The sequence below is a fragment of the Choloepus didactylus genome, chromosome 8, assembly GCF_015220235.1.
Source record: "Choloepus didactylus isolate mChoDid1 chromosome 8, mChoDid1.pri, whole genome shotgun sequence".
Taxonomy (NCBI): Eukaryota; Metazoa; Chordata; class Mammalia; order Pilosa; family Megalonychidae; genus Choloepus; species Choloepus didactylus.
In genome coordinates, this window is record NC_051314.1 from 85,869,749 (window position 1) to 85,891,233 (window position 21,485).

Below are 21,485 nucleotides of genomic sequence, written 5' to 3' on the forward strand. Positions count from 1 at the left end.
AAAAAAAAGCCCTGCATTCTGTTTCTCCCTTTCATGTTTCTGTTTGTCTCAGGCCTGCTCCTTACTCACACTGGTATCATCCTGGAGCCCAGAAGGGCAGGTACCCTACCCTACCTCTCTGGTCCCTTGTGTAGGTGAAAAAATGGTCTTGTCTTTTTTTCTCTCAGTGGCTAAATCATCGCTAGTGGTTCTTCTACAAAAACCCCTAGGCCTGAGCCCCGATCCCCATTCTTCCTCCCACGCCCCCTCCAGTAGCTTCCAGGAATCCTCACCTACCCTTGACCACATGTTCACAATAATGGCTTTCAGATCCAGGCTTCTCTAGAGCAGAAGCTGTGGAGGCAGCACTTCTCTCTGAGACCTGGACTCCTGCAGAGTCTCTTTTATGTTGGAACTAGAAGGATTCAGAGATTTCTCTGTGGATGTGGCCATAGGGTTGCAGGGGGACATGGACACTTGAGGACTGCACAGAGCAGGACCAGAGACTAGTGGACAGAGACTCATGAGGGCTGGGCATCTTAGCAGAAGCAACTTGAATAAAAGCTGACAACCACTGATAAGAAGCCGTTCCACTTTCTCAAGGACAAAAACATAAATCCTCACAAGAAGGAAGGGAAGGAGAAGGGGGAAGGGATGACTCCTGAACTCCAAGGAGACTAAATTTTAAGCTGGAAATGGCTGAGTGTACCATGAATTGGCAAATTTAAGTTTTCTGTCATCAGAGGAAATGGAAGCTTGTGAGCCAAGTAAAATGTCAGTTAATAATGATAATAATATTCTAACCAACATTCAGTAAGTATTTACTAGATAATATACGGCTTCTTTTGGAAGGAAGAGAAGAGGAAGGAAGGGAGGGAGGGAGGGAGGGAAGAAAGAAAGAAGAGAAAGGAAAAAAGGCAAGAGAGAAAGAAAAAGAAAGGACCCCAGACTGGGAGTAAAGGGAACCAGCCTGGAGTTCTGACTCTGTACCAGCTCTGTAACTTTAGGCAAATCTCATAACCCCTCTGAGCTTTTGTTGGCTTGCACATGTTTGGGAGGACGAGTAAGTTATTTGTAAATTACAACATACTCTGAAATCATAAGGGATTAAAGGATCATGCAGTGTCAGATAGATGGATATATAGATAGACAGGTATCCATAAACCAAGGTGTGAGTGCCTCAAAGACAGAACTAGTTCTCACTCACTTCTGAATCTTCAGCACCTAGCCCCATGCCTGGCACATAGAATATTGCCAGTAAATGTTTTCTGAGTGAAAGAACCAAAGAGAGAATTAAGTTTGAATAACGAATGATAGTATGTGAAAGGCAGGTGAATGTCAGGTGACAAGTTACTGGAAGACATGACACAGCTAAAGACTGAACTTACGTTTAATTCCACATCTGTTAAATGCAAATACTTTTCATTAGCAAGGAAGAATAGTTTGCATGTATATGTATTTGTGATTACATTGTCATTTATTCACTCATTCAATAAGTGTTTATTAAGTGCCAGGCATAGTTGTATGTCCTGGGCATACAGTGGTGTCCATTTAAACTGTTTGTTTCACAAAGGCCTCTTGATGTACACCAGTGTTCATAACATTATTCACTATAGCCCAAAGGCGGAAACAACCCATTGTCCATCAGTAGATAAACAGATAAACAAAATGTGGTATATACATACAAAGGAATATTATTTGGGTGTAAAAGGAATGAAATGCTAATGCATGCTACTGTATGGAGCATTCTTCCAGCCACACTGATGATGTCACCAGGGAAAGGAGGGTCAGTTGGAACCCAATGTCTGACAGTTATGGGAGGAGCTGTGGCTGGGCAGAGGGTTCCCAGGAGCCACCTTGGGGCCCTAACCCCAAAGCAGCTAACATCATGTCCAGGCCTGTGTGCCAGAGACCTGGGACATCTTTGTGACTGACCAAGTGATCCAAGATGGAGGACAACGCTCCACAGTTGGTCACTCCCACATCTGTGAAAGCTATCATCTCAAGGATTGAGGCTGCCCAGCTAACTCGGGCTCAGGAGGTAGCCACTGAGATGAGGGAGGCACCCTTCTATTGGGGTCTGTTATAGAGGCTGGGGACTGATCCCGGATTTGGGCAAGATTCCAGCTCTGGGTCCTCAGGGGTCCTGGGATGCTTGGCTCTCTAGGTTTGCAGATAGATTAGTATGAAATATCCACCTCCTAGTCTTGGCCTCTGCAGGGCTGAGCTGGAATCAAACCACTCCCATGAGGTAGGGCTGGGAACCAGAAGGGAGCAGACCAGAGGGAAGGGTCAAGGATTCAGGGAAAGAAGCAGGAAGTTCTGGGATAACACTGAGACATGTAGCAGTTGTTCCTAAGAGGACAGGCCATGAGTTCTTATTTTGGGGTCTGCTCTGGCAACCTGTCTTGAATCCCCAAGCTGGGCCCTGGAAGCTTGCAGGGCCCAAAGGAATGGTCAGAGGCTCCAATCACCCTATACATGAGCTTCCACTACATTTTTTATTTGAGCCTCTGATCCTGAGTTTCTTATTTTTCTAATCTTCCTTTGTCTCTGGATCTTTGTGAGGAGAGAGATTCAGAAGCACTTAGCAAGTCCCTGAAATTCTGAATAGATGTTTGCTGTGGTTTTTAGTATTTCTTTCCCTTCCTGACCTGATCTAATAATAAAAATAATATTAGCCAACTTTCATGTTATGTGTGAGGCACTGTTCTAAGTACTTTACAAATATTAATTCATTGATCCTTACAAAAACCTTGTGACTTAGGTACTGTGATGATCTCTACTTTATAAGTAAGAAAACTGAGGCCCAAAGAGGTTAAGTGACTTTCTGAGGTCACACTGCTAGCATTCTGGCTCCAGAGTTCATACCCCTAAACATTACAATCTGCTACTTCCCATATAGGATATTTCTACCCAGCTCTCAGACATCTTGGACAACGTCAATTGTGTCATCAACTGTTTCCAAGAAGAATTAGGATATGACTTTAAAAAAAAGGCAAAATCTCACCAGACGGAGCAAAAGGGCAAGAACAGATTCATCTTGCTGGAGAAAATTGCCTCCTTCTCCAGAGATGTTAAGACTAAAGAGAAGCACCTGTATGAAATTCTCCACTGGCTGGGTGACTGGGGTGAGTTTGCAGGCTGGGTGCAGTCCTGAGGGTGGGTGCCTTCCTCCCCAAATGCTGGTCCCAGCTTGCTCAGTCTCCTTCTTTCCCCACCCTAGGTCAGCATTCACTAAGAGGGGAGTTGGGGTGCAGGGGAGCATGGGACACACCACAATGCCCCTCCCCCAGTGAGACATTCTACAACGTCTGTCACAACATATCATCCCTACTCCCCAGAAGAGGCAAACATATCATTGTCCAAATGTAATAGGTTGTGGCTAGCGACATATTTGATGAAGTTTAAGACATCTCATTTTTTTTAGCAAGATAAAAGCTACATTTAAAACTACATTAGCTTATCTCAGGAATACAAGGGTGATTCAACATAAAATCATTCAAAGTAATACACCACATTAATAGAATGAAGGGAAAAAAACATGCAATTATCTCAATTGATGCAGAAATGCCATTTGACAAAATCCAGCATGCTTTCCCAATAAAAACACTCAGAAAACTAGAAAAGGGCATATGTAAAAACTCTCAGCTAACATCATACTTAATAGTGAAAGTGCTATTGTCAGGAATAAGACATGGATGCCCTCTTTTACCACTGCTATTCAACACTGTAATGGAAGTTCTAGCCAGAGCAATTAGACAAGAAAAAGAAAGAGAAGGCACCCAAATGGGAATGAAAGAAGTAAAACTATTTCTATTTGCAGATACATCATCCTATGTATAGAAAATCCCAAAGAATCCACAAAAAAGCTACTAGAGCTAATAAATTCAGAGTGTGGCAAGGTACAAGATCAACACATAAAATCAGCTGTGTTTTATACACTAGCAATGAACAATATAAAAAAGAAATCAGGAAAATTATTGCATTTACAATAGCATCTAAAAGAATAAAATATCTAGGAGTAAATGTAACCAAGAATGTAAGAGACTTCTACACTGAAAGCTATAAAACATTGCTGAAAGAAACTGAAGAAGACCTAAATAAATGAAAGATATCCATATTCATGAATTGGAAGACTTAATATTGTTAAGAAGGCCAACTGATTTTCGACAAGGCTGCCAAGTCCACTCAATGGAGAAAGAACAGTCTTTTCAAAAAATAGTGCTGGGAAAACTGGACATCCACATACAAAAGAATGAAATTGGACCCCTACCTCATACCATATATAAAACTTAATTAAAAATGGATCAATTACCTAAATATAAGAACTAAAACCTAAAACTCCTAGAAGAAAACATAGGGGAACATCTTCAGGACCTTGTATTAGGCAATAGATCCTTAGACTTTACACCAAAAGCGTAACAACAAAAGGAAAAATATATAAATTGGACTTCATCAAAACTACAAACTTTTGTGCATCAAAAGATATTATCAAGAAAGTGAAAGACAACCTACAAAATGGGAGGAAATATTTGGAAATCATATACAGGCATACCTCATCTTACTGCACTTTGCTTTACTGCGCTTCACAAACATTGTGCTTTTTACAAATTGAAGGTATGTGGCAACCCGGAGTCAAGCAAGTCTACTGCAGCATTTTTCCAATAGCATTTGCTCACTTCCTGTCTCTGTGTCACATTTTGGTAATTCTCACAGTATTTCAGATTTTCTCATTATTATTATATCTGTTATGGTGATCTGTGATCTGTCATCTGCGATCTGTTGATGTTACTACTGTAAATGTTTTGGGGCACTACAAACCATGCCCATATAAGACAGCAAACTTAATTGATCAATGTGTGTGTTTTGACTGCTCCACTGACCAGCCGTCCCCTGTCTCTCTCCTTCTCCTCAGGCCTTCTTATTCCCTGAGACACAACAATATTGAAATTAGGGCAATTAATAACCCTACCATGGCCTCCAAGTGTTCAAGTGAAAGGAAGAGTCACACATCTCTCACGTGAAATCAAAAGCTAGAAATGAATAAGCTTAGTGGGGAAGGCATGTCAAAAGCCAAGACAGGCCGAAGGCTAGCCTTTTGCACCAGCTAGCCAAGTTATGAATGCAAAGGAAAAGTTCTTGAAGGAAATTAAAAATGCTACCCCAGTGAACACACAAATGATAAGAAAGCAAAACTGCCTTATTGCTCATATGGAGAAAGTTTCAGTGGTCTGGATAGAGAATCAAACCATACAACATTCCCTTAAGCCAAAGCCTAATCCAGAGCAAGGATCTAAATCTCTTCAATTGTATGAAGGCTGAGAGAGGTGAGGAAGCTGCAGAAGAAACGTCTGAAGCTAGCAGAGGTTGGTTCATGAGGTTTAAGGAAAGAAGCCATCTCCATAATGTAGAAGTACAAGATGAAGCAGCAAGTGCTAATGTAGAAGCTCAGCAAGTTATCCACGAAATCTAGCTAAGCTAGTTGATGAAGGTGGCTACACTAAAACACCAGATGTTCAATGTAAACAAAACAGCCTTATATTGAAAGAAGATGCCATCTAGGACTTTCAAAGCTAGAGAGAGAAGTCAAGGCTGGCTTCAAAGCTTCAAAGAACAAGCTGACTCTCTTGTTAGGGGCTAATGCAGCTGGTGACTTTAAGTTGAAGCCAGTGCCCATTTACCCTTCTGAAAATCTAGGGCCCTTAAGAATTATGCTTAATCTACTCTGCCCATGCTCTGTAAATGCAACAACAAAGCCTGGATGACAGCACATCTGTTTACAACATGGTTTACTGAATATTTTAAGCCCAAGGAATAAAAGATTCCTTTCAAAATATTACTGCTCATTGACAGTACACTTGGTCACCCAAGAGCCCCAATAGAAATGCACAACGAGATGAATGTTGCTTTCATGCCTGCTAAAACAACATCCATTCTGCTGCCCATGGATCAAGGAATAATTTTGACTTTCAAGTCTTATTATTTAAGAAATACATTTCACAAGGCTTTAGCTGCCATAGACAGTGATACTTCTGATGGATCTGAGCAAAGTCAATTGAAAGCCTTCTGGAAAGGATTCACCATTCTAGATGCCATTAATAACATTCATAATTCATGGGAAGAGGTCAAAATATCAAATGAACAAGAGTTTGAAAGAAGTTGATTCCAACCCTCATAGATGACTTTGAGGGGTTCAAGACTTCAGTGGAGGAATAACTGCAGATGGGGTGGAAATAGCAAGAAAACTAGCAATAGAAGTGGAGCCTGAAGATGTGATTGAACTGATGCAATCTCATGATAAAACTTTAATGGATAAGGGGTTGTTTCTTATGGATGAGCAAAGAAAGTGGTTTCTTGAAATGGCATCTACTCCTAGTGAAGATGCAATGAACACTGTTGAAATAACAACAAAGAATATTAGAATATTAGTTGATAGAATAGCAGCAGGGTTTGAGAAGATTGACTCCAATTTTGAAAAAAGTTCTATTGTGGGTAAAATGCTACCAAACAGCATCGCATGCTACTGAGAAATCTTTCATGAAAGGAAGAGTCAATCAATGCAGAAAACTTCACTGTTGTCTTATTTTAAGAAATTGCCACAGTCACTCCAACCTTCCTTCAGCAACCACCACCCTGATCAACACAGGGGCAAAACCCTCTACCAGCAAAAGGATCATGACTTGCTGAAGGCTCAGATGATGGTTATAATTTTTTAGCAATACAGTATTTTTTAATTAAGGTATGTTTATTTTAAATTAAGTTATGTTTATTTTTTTAGACATAATGCTATTGCACACTTAATAGACTACAGTATAGTGTAAACATAACTTTTATTTGCACTTGGGAAATGAAAAAATTCATTTGACTTGCTTTATTGTGGTAGTCTGGATACCTCTGAGGTATGCCAGTATCTGATAATGGTTTACTATCCAGAATATATAAAGAACTCCTAAAACTCAACAACAACAACAAAAAAGATAAAGAACCCAATTAAAAAGTTGGCAAAGTTATAGTGTCATACATTTGTTCTGGTTCATGAAAGAGATTTCTAATATTTGTAAAGTTAATCACGGACATTGCCCACCACAAGGTTCACTGTTTTATACATTCCCAACTTTTAACTTCCAACTTTCTTTCTGATGATATACGTTGACTCTGAGCTTCCCCTTTCCACCACATTCACATACCATTCAGCACTGTTAGTTATTCTCACAACATGCTACCATCACCTCTGTTCATTTCCAAACATTTAAGAACATTCTGCTCATAATAAACAACTGCTCCCCATTCTTTAGCGTTGTTCTATATCCTGGTAGCTTATATTTCATGTCTAAGAGTTTACATATTATAATTAGTTCATATGACTGAGACCCTGCAATATTTGTCCTTATGTCTGACTTATTTCACTCAGTTTAGTGCCCTCAAACTTTCATCAACTCATTTTTTTAAGTCGTTTTTGTTCACACACAATACAGTCCATCCTAAGTAAACAATCGATGGTTCCCTGTATAGTCACATGTTTATGTATTCACCACCCTCACCACTATCTGTATAAGGACATCTCCATTTTTTCCACAAAGCAGGAGGAAGAGTCAAAGAAAATAGAAAAAAGAAAAAGAAAAAAGAAAGAGAAAGAAAAAAAAAAGCAAATATGTCAGCTAGAAAGCAACAAAAGGAAAGATAGCCTTAAACTAAAGTATAATAAAGAGTCAGACAACATAACCAATGCCAAGAGTCCCATACCCCTCCCTTATGCCCCCCTCTTATATGCATTTAGCGTTGGTATATTAATATTGCCTTTGCTACATTAAAGGAAGCATAATACAATGTTTCTGTTAATTATAGTCTCTAATTTACATTGATTGTATTCCCCCCCCCCAAAAAAAGTAGGCAAAGGACTGAAATAGACGTTTCTCCAAAGAAGATCTTCAAATGGTCAAAAAGCACATGAAAAGATTATCAAAATCATTAGCTATCAGGGAAATGCAAACAAATCCATGGTGAGATACCACTTCACACCTACAAGGATGGCTATTAGAAAAAAGGAGGGGGTATAACAAATGTTGAGGGGGCTGTAGAGAAATAGGAACACTTGTACATCGTTGGTGGGAATGTAAAATGGTGCAGCTGCCGTGGAAGACACTTTGGCAGCTCCTCAAATAGTTGAACATAGAATTACCATCTGACCCAGCAATCCTACTTCTAGATAAATATTCAAAGAATTGAAAGCAGGGATACTTGTACATCAATTTCATACCAGCATTGTTTACATTAGCCGAAAGGTGAAAACAACCCCAGTGTCTATCAACAGATGAACGGATTAAACAAAATATGGTATATTCACTCAATGGAATATTACTCAGCTGTAAAAAGGAATGAAAGGCGATGAATCTTGGAGACGTCATATTGAGTGAAAGAAGCCAGACATGAAACAACAAATTTTGTATGATTCTACTTGTATGAAATATCTATAATAAGCAAATTCATAGAGACAGAATGTAGATTACCAGGGGCCAGGAAGGATGTGGGAAAATGCGGAATTAGTGCTAAATGGGTACAGAGTTTCCATTTGATGAAAAAGTTTTGGTAATGGACAGTAGTGAGGGTAGCACAGCATTGTGAATGTGATTGCAACTGAATTATATGCTTGGGAGTGGTGGGAATGGGAAGTTTTATATTGCATGTATGTTACTACAATTAGAGAGAGAGAGACTGAAGAGACAATGACAACTAAAGGCAATACATGATCCTGGACTGGATCTAATAATGAAGGGAAAAAGTGCCCAAAAGGACAAGTGAAAAAATTGGAGTATAGACTGTATGCTTATCAATATAGTTCTTAAACTTGATATCTATACTTAATGTAGTTATATAAGTTAAATGTATATGGAAATATTAAGTGTTAAAGGAGCATGATATATAACCTACTCTCACATGTTTTAGAAAAGATTAGATAGATATAGAAGGAATGATACAAAAATGTGGCAAAATGTTAATGGTTGGTAAATCTGGGTATCTGGGTAGCGGGTATATTGGAGTTCTCTGTATTGTTTTTGTATTCTTTTTTGCAACTTTCCTTGTAAGTTTGAAATTATCTCAAAATAGAAAACTAAAACAAAAGTTGGGTATTGGATGGTGGTGATGGTAGTAAAATAATGTGAATGTAATATCACTGAACTGTACACATGAAAATGGCTAAAATGGGAAATTTTGTGTTGTATATATGTTACCAGAATAATTAAAAAAAAAAATAGCTATTTTATGGAGGAACTGAGTGTCCCTTACTGCATGGATCCTGGGTCAAACAGAACTGATGACAGCTGTGAAAAACTGGACAGCCATATGGATGGGGACCAGCTGTGTACAGCCCTGGGGCCATGTGCTACCTATCACCCATTCATTTGAGCATCATTCTGTCACTGGACCTCAGTCTGCTGTGAGGTGTGGAGGATGCTGCAATGTTGGAGGAAGATGGTTTAGGACTATGCTCCTACACACACACACCCTCACCCCCCACAACTGCACTGTGGCCCCAGGAACTAAGCAGGGCTATTTAGTCCAGTCAATTCATTTAATTGTCTAGATATTATCCTAGGCAATGGGGATAGAGCAATAACAAGACAGACATGTCTCTGTCCATATAGGACAACAAGATTATTTAATGTCTATTGTGTATTTTCTACCTGGCAGGCTCCATGTTAATCATTTCACATGTATTATCTTATTTAAGCCTCACTCAAGGAAGTTAAGGCTCAGAGGATTAAGTGTCTTGCCCAATATCACACAGCGAGTAAGAGGTGAAATCAATCCAATCTCAGGTATAACCCCTGTGCTGTAGGGCTGCTTGGGGCTCCCTAGAGGACAGACTCTTCTCAACCTGCACCTCCAACTCCTTCTCCAGGTGACAGTTTGACCTTTGAGATCAGGAACAGGAAGAGTGAGAAGGAAGAGGAAGCCCTGGATGAATGGATCGAGGTGACGGAGAAAGTGCTGCCTCTCTCCCTCATTGCCACCAAGGGAGGCATCGAGTCTCTCATTTCCCTTTGCTCCACTCTCATTGAAGAACAAAAGAAAAGGGCATTGAGTAGGTTCCGAGAGCATCAGGGAGGCGGTTGTGTGGGGGTGGATGGATGATATTCTCAGGGGAAGAAGTCACACTCGGGGGTGTATGGGGGTCTTTCAGACCCTCCTCCATTACAAAAGCTTTATCTGAGAAGGATGAGCAGTGGTGAAGGGGTGGCGTGTTGAAGCCAAGCTGAGCAGCAAGCAGTTCCACACTCTCCCTCAGGGATGGAGGTTGGAGTGATGTGGAGGCAGGTCCCTGCAGATATTCCTGGAGCTGTTCTGGGGAACAAGGTTAGCAGTCCAGGAATGCTGGCATTTATAACTATCCTTTCCTCACTTCAAAACCTAGCCACAGCACCAAAATGTCTGGCAAGGCTCAGCTGGATGCTCTTCCAGAGCTCTTCCAGATGTGGCTGCTCCAGAACTGGTCAGTCAACAAGGCTGAACCTTGGAACTTTTCTCCTATCAGCCCTAGAAGGGACCTAAGATTATCTAATGCCTTCATTTTTGCAGAGGAGAAAGTTGAAGCTCAGAGATGAGAAGGTACCACAAAGAAAGCTGTGGCAAGGCCAAGCCCTGTGGTTTTCTGGCTTCTTAGTCCTTTTCATGCAACTCGAGAGCATGGGCTTCAGTCAGACAGACCTAAGTTTGAATCCCATCTCTGTCAATTTCCGGCCGTGTGACTTTGGGCAAGTTACTTTATCTCTCTGAGCTTTAGTTTCCTCATATGTAAAACGAGGAGGATACTGCCCCTCTTTGACGCAGTGTGAGGTATCTGGCACCATGCCTGGAACAAGCTCAGGGCTTAAAAATCAGTAGCTAACGTTAGCATTTTATCACTCTGATTCTCACTGGCTAGGTTCATTAACAGTTAAGCAAGGTCGATTGGGAGGTGGGGGAGAGGCAGGGAAAAGTGGATGAGGAGACAATTTCTCCTACAATCCTTACCACATTATGTCTTAAAATATAGTTATCTGTATCCCTGATTTATTTCCTTGCTGGATTACAAACTCCTGGAGAGCAAAAGCTGGGTCTTACTCATTTATTTGTAGGGGTATTTATTGAGCATTTACTAAGTGGCTGGTACTGTGCTTGATCTAATTAAGTCCCATGTAGTAGATGCTATGATTACCCCTATTTGTCAGATGGGGAAACCGAGACACTGAAAGATCAGGAAACTTGCCCAAGGCAAATGGGAAGAATGGGATTCAAGCCCAAGTTAAATGATTCCCAAGTCCAAGCTCTTAATTAACCGCTAAGCCCTGTGACCTCTCTGACAATACCAGCTAGATGCTAGCTTGCGGTCAATGTCGCTTAATTTCCATATTTCATTTGGCCCCTCATCCAAAGTTAGCCACTGTTTTTTTCTGCCAGTGATGTTCACTGAATGGGCAAATGGATAGATGTTCCTAGATAAGCATTCCATCAGCTTACTGTCTATACATAGGCAGTCCAAAGGGGTACAAAAGATCTGTGAATGGGTGTGAATACAGCATGCACATTCCATGTTCATGTACATTTTCCTGGGGAGAGAATCCACTGCTTTCATCAGATTAACAAAGGAGTTAATTACCCTCCAAAATGGCTAAGAAAAAAAGATTAAAAAAAAAAAAAACCACACATGAACAGTTACAGGGTCATGCAATAAATTCTCTAATATACATGGTAGAAAGGGAAAGGAAGGCTTCCCAAGTGTTTGGAATCTATCAGGTGGGCTTCTGGAGTTTGGATAGTTGGCAATAGGGAGCCAAATGTAAATGTTGAGGTTGGGAGGTGGCATGATCAGAAGAATAATCTACTCCAGGGGAACAGAGGGGATCAGGAGTATGTTGAATTAAACTGAAGTGGATTGACTAGTCCCAGGCCCCTCCAGGTCCTGCCAGGGCTGTGGAGCTGGCAGAGTCTGAGGGGTAAGCTTTGGGCTCATTCTGGGCCTGGTAGAGATCTCTCCTGACCAGCTTGCTTGGCCTCACATACAGCCCCTGCTCCTTATTCTTGTCAAATCCCTAAGAGGGTTGGATGGGAATTTGGGCCAAACAGGGTAAGGAGAATCTGTATTATCCTTGAGTCCCATGAAAGTTTGTTGCTTTTGTTCTTTCCACTTCACCCAGCATCGAAGCACACCTTCTGGCAGGGCTGGCAGGAAAAGAGCCCACAAAAATCTCCACCCCACCCTCAGCCACTGAGCCCAGAGGAGATGCTCCAGGACAAGCACACCACCTGCACAAGGGTTTCTGAGGTGAAGTCCATGCTACAGGAGCTCCTGGACTCCACCATGTTCAACAAGGGGGAAGTCAGAGCCATCAGATATATGTCTGCCATGTTGGAGAACCTCAACAAGGCCTTGATTCTCCAGCACAAGGAGAACAGGACCCTTGAGAACAAATATAGGTACATGCAAACAGAGATGACTAAAGAGCTCAGCAGTCAGAGGTTGTACTTCCAGAAGTCCCTCCAAGCCCTTGAAAGCAAAAGGGATGCCCTCTTGAAGCAGGTAGAAATTCTAGGGAGAAAGTACCATGACCTTCTCTTAATGAAGTATGCCTTAGAGTTCCAGCTGAAGAAGGCTCAGACTGCTAGAGGTCAAGCCACAGCTTCTGTAGACTACTCAGGACCCCCTAAGAAAGAGGAGAAAGAGATGCTTCCAAAGAAACAAACAGCCATGGGGGAAACCCAACAGGAGACCAAGAAGGAGGAGAAGGTGTTTTCACCACATTCCCCAAGTCCCATGACCACAGCCTGGGACAGTAGTGATACATCTTCAGCATATCCGCCACTTTCTACCATAGCCACACATTCAAGGATTGCCGATATATACAGAAGCAAGGACAGTGAAAGCCTTAAACCTGTATTGCCGCCCTCGGGGGATTATGAGTTTCCTAAAAAATGGGAAAGACCAGTGACAGAAAGTCCAAGCCACAAACATGCAGACCAGGAAGACTTCTTCCAGGAAGAAGTCCAGGAGAAGGACGGATTCCAAATTAATGTCCATTTAAGGAAACAGCCGAAACAGCTGACCCCAGACAGCTCCGGTAAAGTGTCCTTGGAAAGCAGGGTGGAGCACTGGGAGGAAGAACTCAGCTGGCAAAAGCGGAAGCAGCAGTGGCTGGGGGAGGAGGAGATGTGGCTGCGGCGGCAGAAGCAGTGGGCCCTGCTGGAGCAGGAGCACCAGGAGAAGCTGCGGCAGTGGGAGATGGAGGAGGAGCAGAGGGAGCAGCACCAGAGACTTGTCCAGCCAGAAAAGAAGCAAGGGAGCCCAAGGGGGGAGCCAAGGGAGGATGCAGACAGGATGATCTTCATGACCACCAGTCAATGGAGGGACTTGGAGAAATCAGAGCCATCAATGGTTCCTCCTCCAAGCCGCGTCCAGTCAGCTCACCAAGTCAGGAGGTCATACTTGCCCAGGTCTCCTAGTGTCCAGCAGCCCACCCCAGTAAACCGGAGGACCATGAGTTCTGCTGAGTCTACTCTGAAAACACGGGCCCTCCGCGTTCCCACGAAGCCGAAGAAATCAGCCTCCTTTCCTGTCACTGGAATATCCATTCGAAGGAAGACCCGGCCCTCTTTGCAGACATCCCCAGTAGCTCCTAAAGAGAAGGTATACCAGATAGACCTGGAGGCCCAGAGGAAGAACTTACAGCTCCTGAGTGGGGAAGCTGGGTTGGGGCTACCCCACTACCTACACGGCAAGGCTTTAAAGCTCACCACCACCACCATGGAGCTGAGCTCGCTCAGGCTTCAGTACCTATGCCATAAGTACATCCTCTACAGACGCTTCCAGAGCCTCCGGTAAGGTTGGTCCCACTTAGCACCCATGCGGCCACCCACCCACACCAACTGCAATGTGTGGACAAACTGAAACCCAATGGGAGAGGAGAAGCAAGGGGCAAGGGGGGATGGGGACAATCACCCCAGTCCAGGACAAGGGCACCCTGAGGGAGGCGACAAGCAAAAGATTTTTGGCCTCAAAGCCATGGGCAATCCTTGAGGGTATGGGTAGTGGGGCACTTGCATATTGATTTCCCTTTGGTTGGCTTTTCTCCAAGCCCACTTCCCTATTTCTTCCCCTCTTCCTATCACCCTGTCCATAACCCTACCTAACATGCTCCCCCCATTTTGCTTTACTTTCTCTTCCTGTTCTCAACCCAGCCCCAAGGCTCCTCACCTAATACCGCCTCCCACTTCTCTGCTTCCTACTTTCTTCAGCTCTCATCAACCTCCATTTCTCTTATTGCTCCCAGGAATTACAGAAAAGAGTCATCCCTTGTTAACAGACTTGGGGAGAGGAGAAGGCCTCTCCACCACTAAATCACTTCTCTCTTCCCAGACAAGAAGTGATCAATCACATACAAATCATGCGAGAAACTGGGGCTACCTACAAGGCCCAGAACCTGTACATCTTCCTGGAAAACATTGACAGTCAACAGAACGTCAGGCTGCAGGCCTGGACCAATAAGCAGAAGGCCTTGGAGGAGAAGCGCCGGGAGTGCCTGAGCAGCATGGTGACCATGTTCCCCAAGGTGGGCCTCCCGTCCTGCCACCTCCTTGGGGTGTCAGCAAAAGAAGCACGGTCAGTCGGGGTGGGGCCAGGAAATGATCCAGCAGGGATGTGGGGTGTGACTAGGGGCAAGAGGCAGGGGAGAGAGGAGGTGAAAGCCTCTGAACCACAAGTGAAGGCAGGAGGTGACCTGTGTATAAAGAAAGGTAAGTCTCCAATCTATGCATATGAGGAGACGCTGAGAGAAGGACCCTTCAAAAGGAGCTATGGAAGAAAGAACCTTCTGGAGGTATGGAAGGTAACAGACTCCTGCAGTCCTGACTTTGTCCTGGGATTCCTTCTCCCCTGTACTTATATTTGCTCTGCTCCTGTCGGTTCTGGTTGCTCTCCAGGCTTAGTGGACAGCTGTCCTCTATGGAGTGACCTTCACCCTCATGCTGGGGACTCACTTTGCTTCTCTCCTAGGTCAGCTCCCCTGTTTTCTGGGTTCTAGGTGTTTCTTGGTTTACTTCCTTGTTTTAGTGCAACACCTCCTCTAGTTACTTCCTGACAAAGGGTGCATAGGAGGTAAAATCATTGACCCTGGCTCTCTGAAAATTTTATTTAATAGCTACCCTCACTCTTTTATAAAAAAATTTTATTGTGGTAACAAATATACAACACAAAATTTCCCATTTTAACCACTTTCAAGTAAACAATTCAGTGGTATTAATTACATTCACAATATAATGCCACCTTCAATGCCATCCATTACCGAAACTTTTTTATTACTCCAAATAGAAACTGTATCCATTAAATATTAACTCCCCACTCCCCCTCCCCACACCGCTACTTTCTTGTCTCTGTGAATTTGCATATTCTAGTATTTCATATAAGTTAAATTATACAATATTTTCCCTTTTGTGACTCAGCATGATGTCTTCAAGTTTCATTCATGTAGTGGCATCAGGCAAATCCAAAGACCTTAGCGAGGAGGTTTCTCCCAACGCAGTTTCCTATCACCATATACAAGTCCTCATAATCTGTAGGTATCTCAACTGGTCAAATTGGTTTTGAGGTTGAGAATAAGAGGGACCATTCTTCGAATTGTCAAAGAATGGCAATTCTTTGAAATGGTTGGGAGGGGTCCCCCAGCTTCTTGCCCATAGCCTGGGTCAGAGCTGGATGAAAGGATATCCAAAACACTCCAGGCACAACCAGGAGTCATGCCAGGAACTCAGAGAATGCCCTCATGAGTTCTTCCTGGGATCCCTGGGTTTCTAATTGGAAAGATTCCCTGGACCTTATCCTCTCTGCTCAGCCCTGAGCCTGGCAGGAGCACCAACCATCAGGCAATGCCGCCTTGTGCCCTAGAGAAGGGATAACCTCCTGTCTCCCTGTTCCAGTTTGCTAGAGCTGCCGTTATGCAAAACCCAGATATGGATTGGCTTTTATAAAGGGAATTTATTAGGTTACAAATTTACAGTTCTAAGACCATAAAAGTGTCCACACTAAGGCATCAACAAGAGGATACCTTCACTGAAGAACAGCCGATGGCATCTGGAACACCCGTCAGCTGGGAAGGCTTGTGGCTGGAGTCTGCTCGTCTTTTGCTCTTGGGTCATGTTTCAAAATAGCTTTTTCCAAAATGTCTCTGGGCATCTGTCTTACTCCTCTCAGTTCCTCTGCATCCTTGATTCTTTCTCCCAGGACATTTCTCTCTAAGTATCTCGGGGTCCTCTCTTAACTTCTCCAGGGCAAATTCTAGGCTTCATTTCTTAGCTTAGCCTCTCCAAACGTCCTTCTGTCTGCATCTCCAAGCATCTGTAAGCATCAGCATCTGTGTTGGTTCTTGAGTTCTCTTAAACACTCCAGTGAACTAATCAGTATCCACCCTGAATTAGTGGGGTCAACACCTCCATGGAAATAATTTAATCAAAGGTCTCCCCAACAGTTGATTAAGTCACTTCTCCATGGAAACACTCAATCAAAAGTTTCCACCCAACAAGACTGAATTAAAAGATCATGGCTCTTCTGGAGTGCATAACAGTTTCAAACTGGCACACCCCCTGATGCCTCTCTGCTTGTTCCTCTAGCTCCGTCTGGAGTGGAACGTCCACCTACACATGCCAGCGGTCACCTCCCCAAAGCCAAGGAAAAGCAAGTCGCCCCCAGCCTTACCCCGGCGCATCCACTCCAGAGGCCACCCTGGCAAGCGACCCCTGGAGCACTTTACACCCAAGCACTGGGAACACGTGCCCCTGCGGATGGCCCGGTAGGTGTCGGAAAGCTGAGAGGGCAGCCAGCTGGATGGGTGGGGATGCCAGATGGCAGGGAGCAGGAGTGGCCAGACTGGGGAGACTGGCAGCTCAGGGAGTACACAGACACACAAAGCTTGCAAGGTACTTGTCTTCTCAGCTGCCCTGCCCAGCTCCAGCCCACTGACCCAGAGGGTAATGTGTATGTGGGTTTCAGAGGCCAGCCTGGCCCAGTGTGTTTCCAAGGATGCAACTGAAAGACTTTGTGGACTCACAGCTAAGAATTTACAACCAAATACCCATCTGGCACCTGCCATTAGTCCACCCATATAAACAAGCCTGATCTTTCCCACCCTGTGACCCTCAGGCTTAAAAAGAGGCAAGTGTGAGCCTTTGGGCAGCCAAGGAGACCTATGTCCAAACCCACCCTAGTGTGACCTGGTTCATGTATGTGCCTAAAAGCCCAGGCAGAGGAGCCCCAGGGTAGTGAGACTTAGAGTTGAAGGGAGGGGTGAGCAAGAAGGGCAGTGAGAAACTGTCTTTGAGAAGGGAAGAAAACAAGGCCCAGTGTCTTGGGCTTTGTGTTCCCAGAGAGCCTGTTGCTTCTCAGCCTCTTTGTGTGTCTAACTCTTGTCTCTTTTACTGATCTCCCCACCCTCTAGCCAACAGGGAAACCAGATGGAGGTCATCTGGAAGACTGATGTGACCTCTTCCAGTCACCCAATAGAAAAGAAGACCCCTACCAGCCTGCTCTGGGACCAGCAAGGAGGGTACCCAGATATTCCCCGTCTGTTGGCATTGGATGTGCATTCCTCCTACCACAAAAGCTTGATGTCCCTCAAGGCCCGGTAAGGTGCAAAGCTGGATGGCCAGACCGTTAATCTCGATTTGGGGACCTGCCCACCAAGGACAGGGGCCAGAGTGCACCCTGTCCCTGTTCAAGGCCCAAGAGATCGCTTTCCAAATGTTAATGGTGACTTCATTTATTGTACCCCATCAACAGAGAGATGCGTATATGCCTCAACCAATCATCAGACATCAGCTTGGGTCCCCATGCCAGCACCATGTGTTTTCTCTCAAAGGACTTTAGAATCTCTGGAGATCACTGCAAAAGCTTTTCCTTCACACTTGTTCCCTGGGTTGCATGTGAACTGCTAAAGAGTCGTAACTCAGCCTAGGCCTGTGGGTAGCTCTTAGGGAGAACCAGGTATAGGAATGGAGGGGTGAGGACCATGAACAGATGAGAAATTCCAGACTTGGGCCTGGGCTATCTTTGGAGGTTTCCTTTCCTTTTGGCCTTCAAGAACTGTCCCTGAGAAGAGCAGCTCAGGAGATGGAAGCAGGACTTAGTGGGCAACGTTTTTCTGGGTAGAAAAGGTTCAGCTCTCCTTTGCCTCTTTTGGCTTGAAGAGGTCTCTCTTAAAGACTGAACGCTCTTTCAAGGATCCTTTCTAGATGACCAATCCCATCTTCCTCTTGTGGCCCTGGCCGTGCCCCAATAAAATTCTCTTGACACCGAGAGGGCACAGGTGTCCGCCAGGCTAGGCCAACCAGAACCAAGAGCTGTCAGCTGCTGGTGCTGCCCCCATCCTCCAATGGGACTGTAAGTGGCAGCATCAAAGAAAGCCAGGCCCTGGCTGAGCCTTTGCTACAAAATGGGCTGAGAGTCCCAGCAGAACATTAGCATTATAACCTACCTGATACCTAGATACCTGGTTTTTAATTCCTGAAGAGTTTCCAAGGTGGGGTGTGTGTGTGTGTATGTGTATGTGTTTTGTTAATGAGTTTGTTTGTTTTTAACTGGGGAATTTGGATATAGCAGATAGAATTGAAAATAATCCAAACACTGGGTGACAGAACTCAGCAACTCAGAAGTCAGCTGTGGCTTTCGCCCACTGAGATTTAGCTAGATCTGCCCAAGGGCCTCTCCACAGTGTTGGCTCTCCTCTCTGGCCACTTCTCTCTCTGCATCCTTGCCAGAGCCTGGGCTTTGCCCAGCATCTGATTGAATCTGAGGCCCACCCCCTTTGTTCTTCTCACACATACATCTTTGCATGTACATGTACACGTACCTCTCGACTCCAAGTATTTCATGATTTTAGTAACTTTCTGAAAATTTAAGGGGATTACAGAGAAAGGGATTCATATTGAACAGCTCCAAACAGCAGCTCCCTTTCTTTCCTTCTCTCTTCCCCTCCCTCTCTGATGTAAGATGCAAAAATCAAAATGCCTTCATGTCTCAAGCAGAGCTGTTCCACCCACACCCAGGCCTCCACTGGGATCTCAGCTTTTAGCCTAAGCACTTATCAAAATATTGTTCCCGACAAAGACAGCTTCCCCTTTCTAAGGGAATTTAGGTGAATACAATTTTCTTCCTAATTTTCCAACTCTATACAAATTTATTCATTTTACCACACTACCAGGCATAGAGGCAAATACTTGTTTCCACTGTCTTTCTCTGCATCCCAGGTTGGCACTACCTACCTTGGCATCAGACTGGCCCTCGCTGTTTCTACATTGTCTTGGGATCCTGTTTTATGGCATGAGGATTTGCCCCTCTTTAACATAAATTCTCTGATGCTGCTGGGGCCACTGTTGTCTTGGGGTGGTGATGGTGCCACTTTCTTTGTTAGCATTTTGTGCTTGTATCCTTCTGGAGACAACCCTGCTTCCACTCCCCAAATCGCATCTTCTCTTTGGCCACCTGCCCGATCTCCATGCAGCCTCATATCCACTTGCTTTGTGGCTCCAGCACACTCACCTCTCTGTGGTCCTACCAACCTTGCCGGCAGCCCTGGCCAGTCTGTGCAGTTCACGGCATAGTCTAGTTTCCCTCCTAGGCTTGACCTCACACTGACTGCCCCATCTTCCTGGTCCCACCAGCACTGACAGCCTAGCTCAGAAACAGGCCTGCTGTGGTGTCTACTCAACATGTAGGGAATGGCTATTCATCTTCCCTCTGTGGTTTCAGACACCAAGAAGTCTGTGTCCTTTAAAAACCAGCACACCCCCTTTCCAAAATCTTTCCTGTGTTGTCTTTCTTATAAGCATCTCCCCTGGGCTTTCAGCCTGTAGGTAAGATGGTTGTGTGTGCGCACACACCAAAAGCTCCCTGCAGTTGGAGAAAGATTTTAAACTCGACTCTTACTGCCCAGCTCCCTTGTCCGAAGTCTATTCCTGCAAAGGTAAAGTATACATGGCACGCACGTGTACCCTGAGATCACACAAGCACTGATTCGCACAGATGCTCAGCACTCTAGAAACAGACAAGGCGGCTTATAACTTGGTATCTGGGAAAGAGATTAGGTGGGAGCAGGGAAGAAGAAACTTGGATGGGTAGGAAGGAGTGGAGAAGAGTGAGGGAAAGGAAGGCAAAGCATGCTGTGAAGGAAGACCAGAGGCAGGATATACAAGAAGAGAAACAGAGCCCCTGGGATTTAGCAGAAATGTAGCATTAAGCAGGTCCACATGGAGGTCAAGTCTGGGCCCGGTTCTGGGCTTGTCTCCCAGAGCAACCAGGGGAGCTCTGGGATGGGCTGGAGGGCCTCCCAGTCCCAGGGCTGGGGCTCAGCTGCTCCTCCACCTGTAACCGTATTAACTCTTTCAGCGCCTCAGCGACTCAAAGAAAGGAAAGCCAGAAATCCACAGACAAGTCAGCTGATCTTGTTTGCAAAAAGTCAAGTGAGTCACTCCCTGGAACCCTAAAAAGCCAGAAGGATAGAGACAATCTCAGCCCTCACTCCATCCCTTAGCCAGTGATTCTCAAACTTCAGTTCCCATGGGGGCTTGTTACAAATGCAGGTTTCCCAACTGGTGCTTTTAAACAAACACTCTGGGTGCTGCTGAGTGGTCCTAGAACTTTGAGAAATGCTATGTTCTTCCTTTAGTCCCCAACTGTATATTTTTAATAAAATAGAAGCTTGCTTGTTTTTTAAAAAAAAAAAATTTTATCTCATTTCTGAAACCCACACTTCCTCAACTCATTTTTGGATCCAGGCCCACAACCATCTGGACAGTGAACCGGGCACCAATCAGAGAGGCCTTCCCAAGTGCTGTCTCTGTCTTTTGGGGGCTGACAAGCTGCGATGGCCATGATTTGTGCCTGGCACAAAGCAGGTGTCAGTAGCTCTTCACTTGATCAGAGACATGGGCAAATAAGTAACTGATATACAGATGACTAGCAGGAGAGCTCAGAAGAACAGAACAAAAGGAGATCAAATGGGTGGGAGGCAAAAGTGAGTGAGGACAAGTGGGAAGGAATGGAGACACAGAGGCTCCACATCTAAACGGTCTGGGCTAAGGAAGCCATCTCTGGCAATCATCTGACAAATTCAGTTAAGGCATGACTCTCATTAGTTCATTCTGCAAACACTTACTGGGCACCTTCCCACCCTCACGCTTCCTTGCCCACAGCTACCTGCTGAGTCTCCCACTCAGTCACCATCCTCCGCCCTCCTTCTCCATTCATCCAGCCAGACCTGGCCTAGACACCAGGTATAATAAAAAGTCAAACAGGCAATGACCACTGACCTCAGAGAACCCTTAATCAGTGATTGTTCCTCAGGAACGGCACGTGTCCTTGCTTAAGGTTGAGACGATGGAAAGATGAGGAGGACGTGGGATGTGAAGAGCTGGCTCCGTGGATGATGTCAGTAGGGTTTGATTTCTGGGCCATGGCTTAAGGTATCGCAGGGTGCCTGGTG

The 21,485-nt window shown here is 44.5% G+C and overlaps 2 protein-coding genes across 7 annotated transcripts in view; one reads left to right on the forward strand and one right to left on the reverse strand.

Annotated features, from left to right (window-relative positions):
* The window catches only part of PRPF40B (pre-mRNA processing factor 40 homolog B), an 83,920-nt gene that overhangs the window by 39,042 nt on the left and 23,393 nt on the right, over positions 1-21,485 (reverse strand). The window contains exon 1 of one of the 6 annotated variants that reach the window (XM_037846971.1): positions 21,313-21,456. The exons of the other annotated variants lie outside the window; for them this stretch is intronic. The gene's annotated coding sequence lies outside the window, so the exon portion shown is untranslated. Of the gene's footprint in view, positions 1-21,312; positions 21,457-21,485 lie in introns of those variants that run through there. 6 annotated transcript variants of the gene reach the window in all.
* FAM186B (family with sequence similarity 186 member B) lies at positions 1,928-21,483 on the forward strand. The gene is made up of 8 exons (XM_037846982.1): positions 1,928-2,020; positions 2,885-3,110; positions 9,884-10,066; positions 12,159-13,836; positions 14,375-14,567; positions 16,621-16,799; positions 17,445-17,630; positions 20,354-21,483. The coding sequence occupies exons 1-8, from the start codon at positions 1,928-1,930 to the stop codon at positions 20,532-20,534; spliced, it is 2,919 nt and encodes a 972-aa protein (XP_037702910.1). The 3' UTR covers positions 20,535-21,483.

Coding starts and splice junctions, on each gene's coding strand:
- FAM186B (XM_037846982.1), top strand. CDS start 1,928: ATGGAGGACAACGCTCCACAGTTGGTCACTCCCACATCTGTGAAAGCT. Junction 2,021..2,884: donor AGCTAACTCGGGCTCAGGAG/GTAGCCACTGAG, acceptor CTTCCCATATAG/GATATTTCTACCCAGCTCTC. Junction 17,631..20,353: donor TTGATGTCCCTCAAGGCCCG/GTAAGGTGCAAA, acceptor GCTGGGGCTCAG/CTGCTCCTCCACCTGTAACC.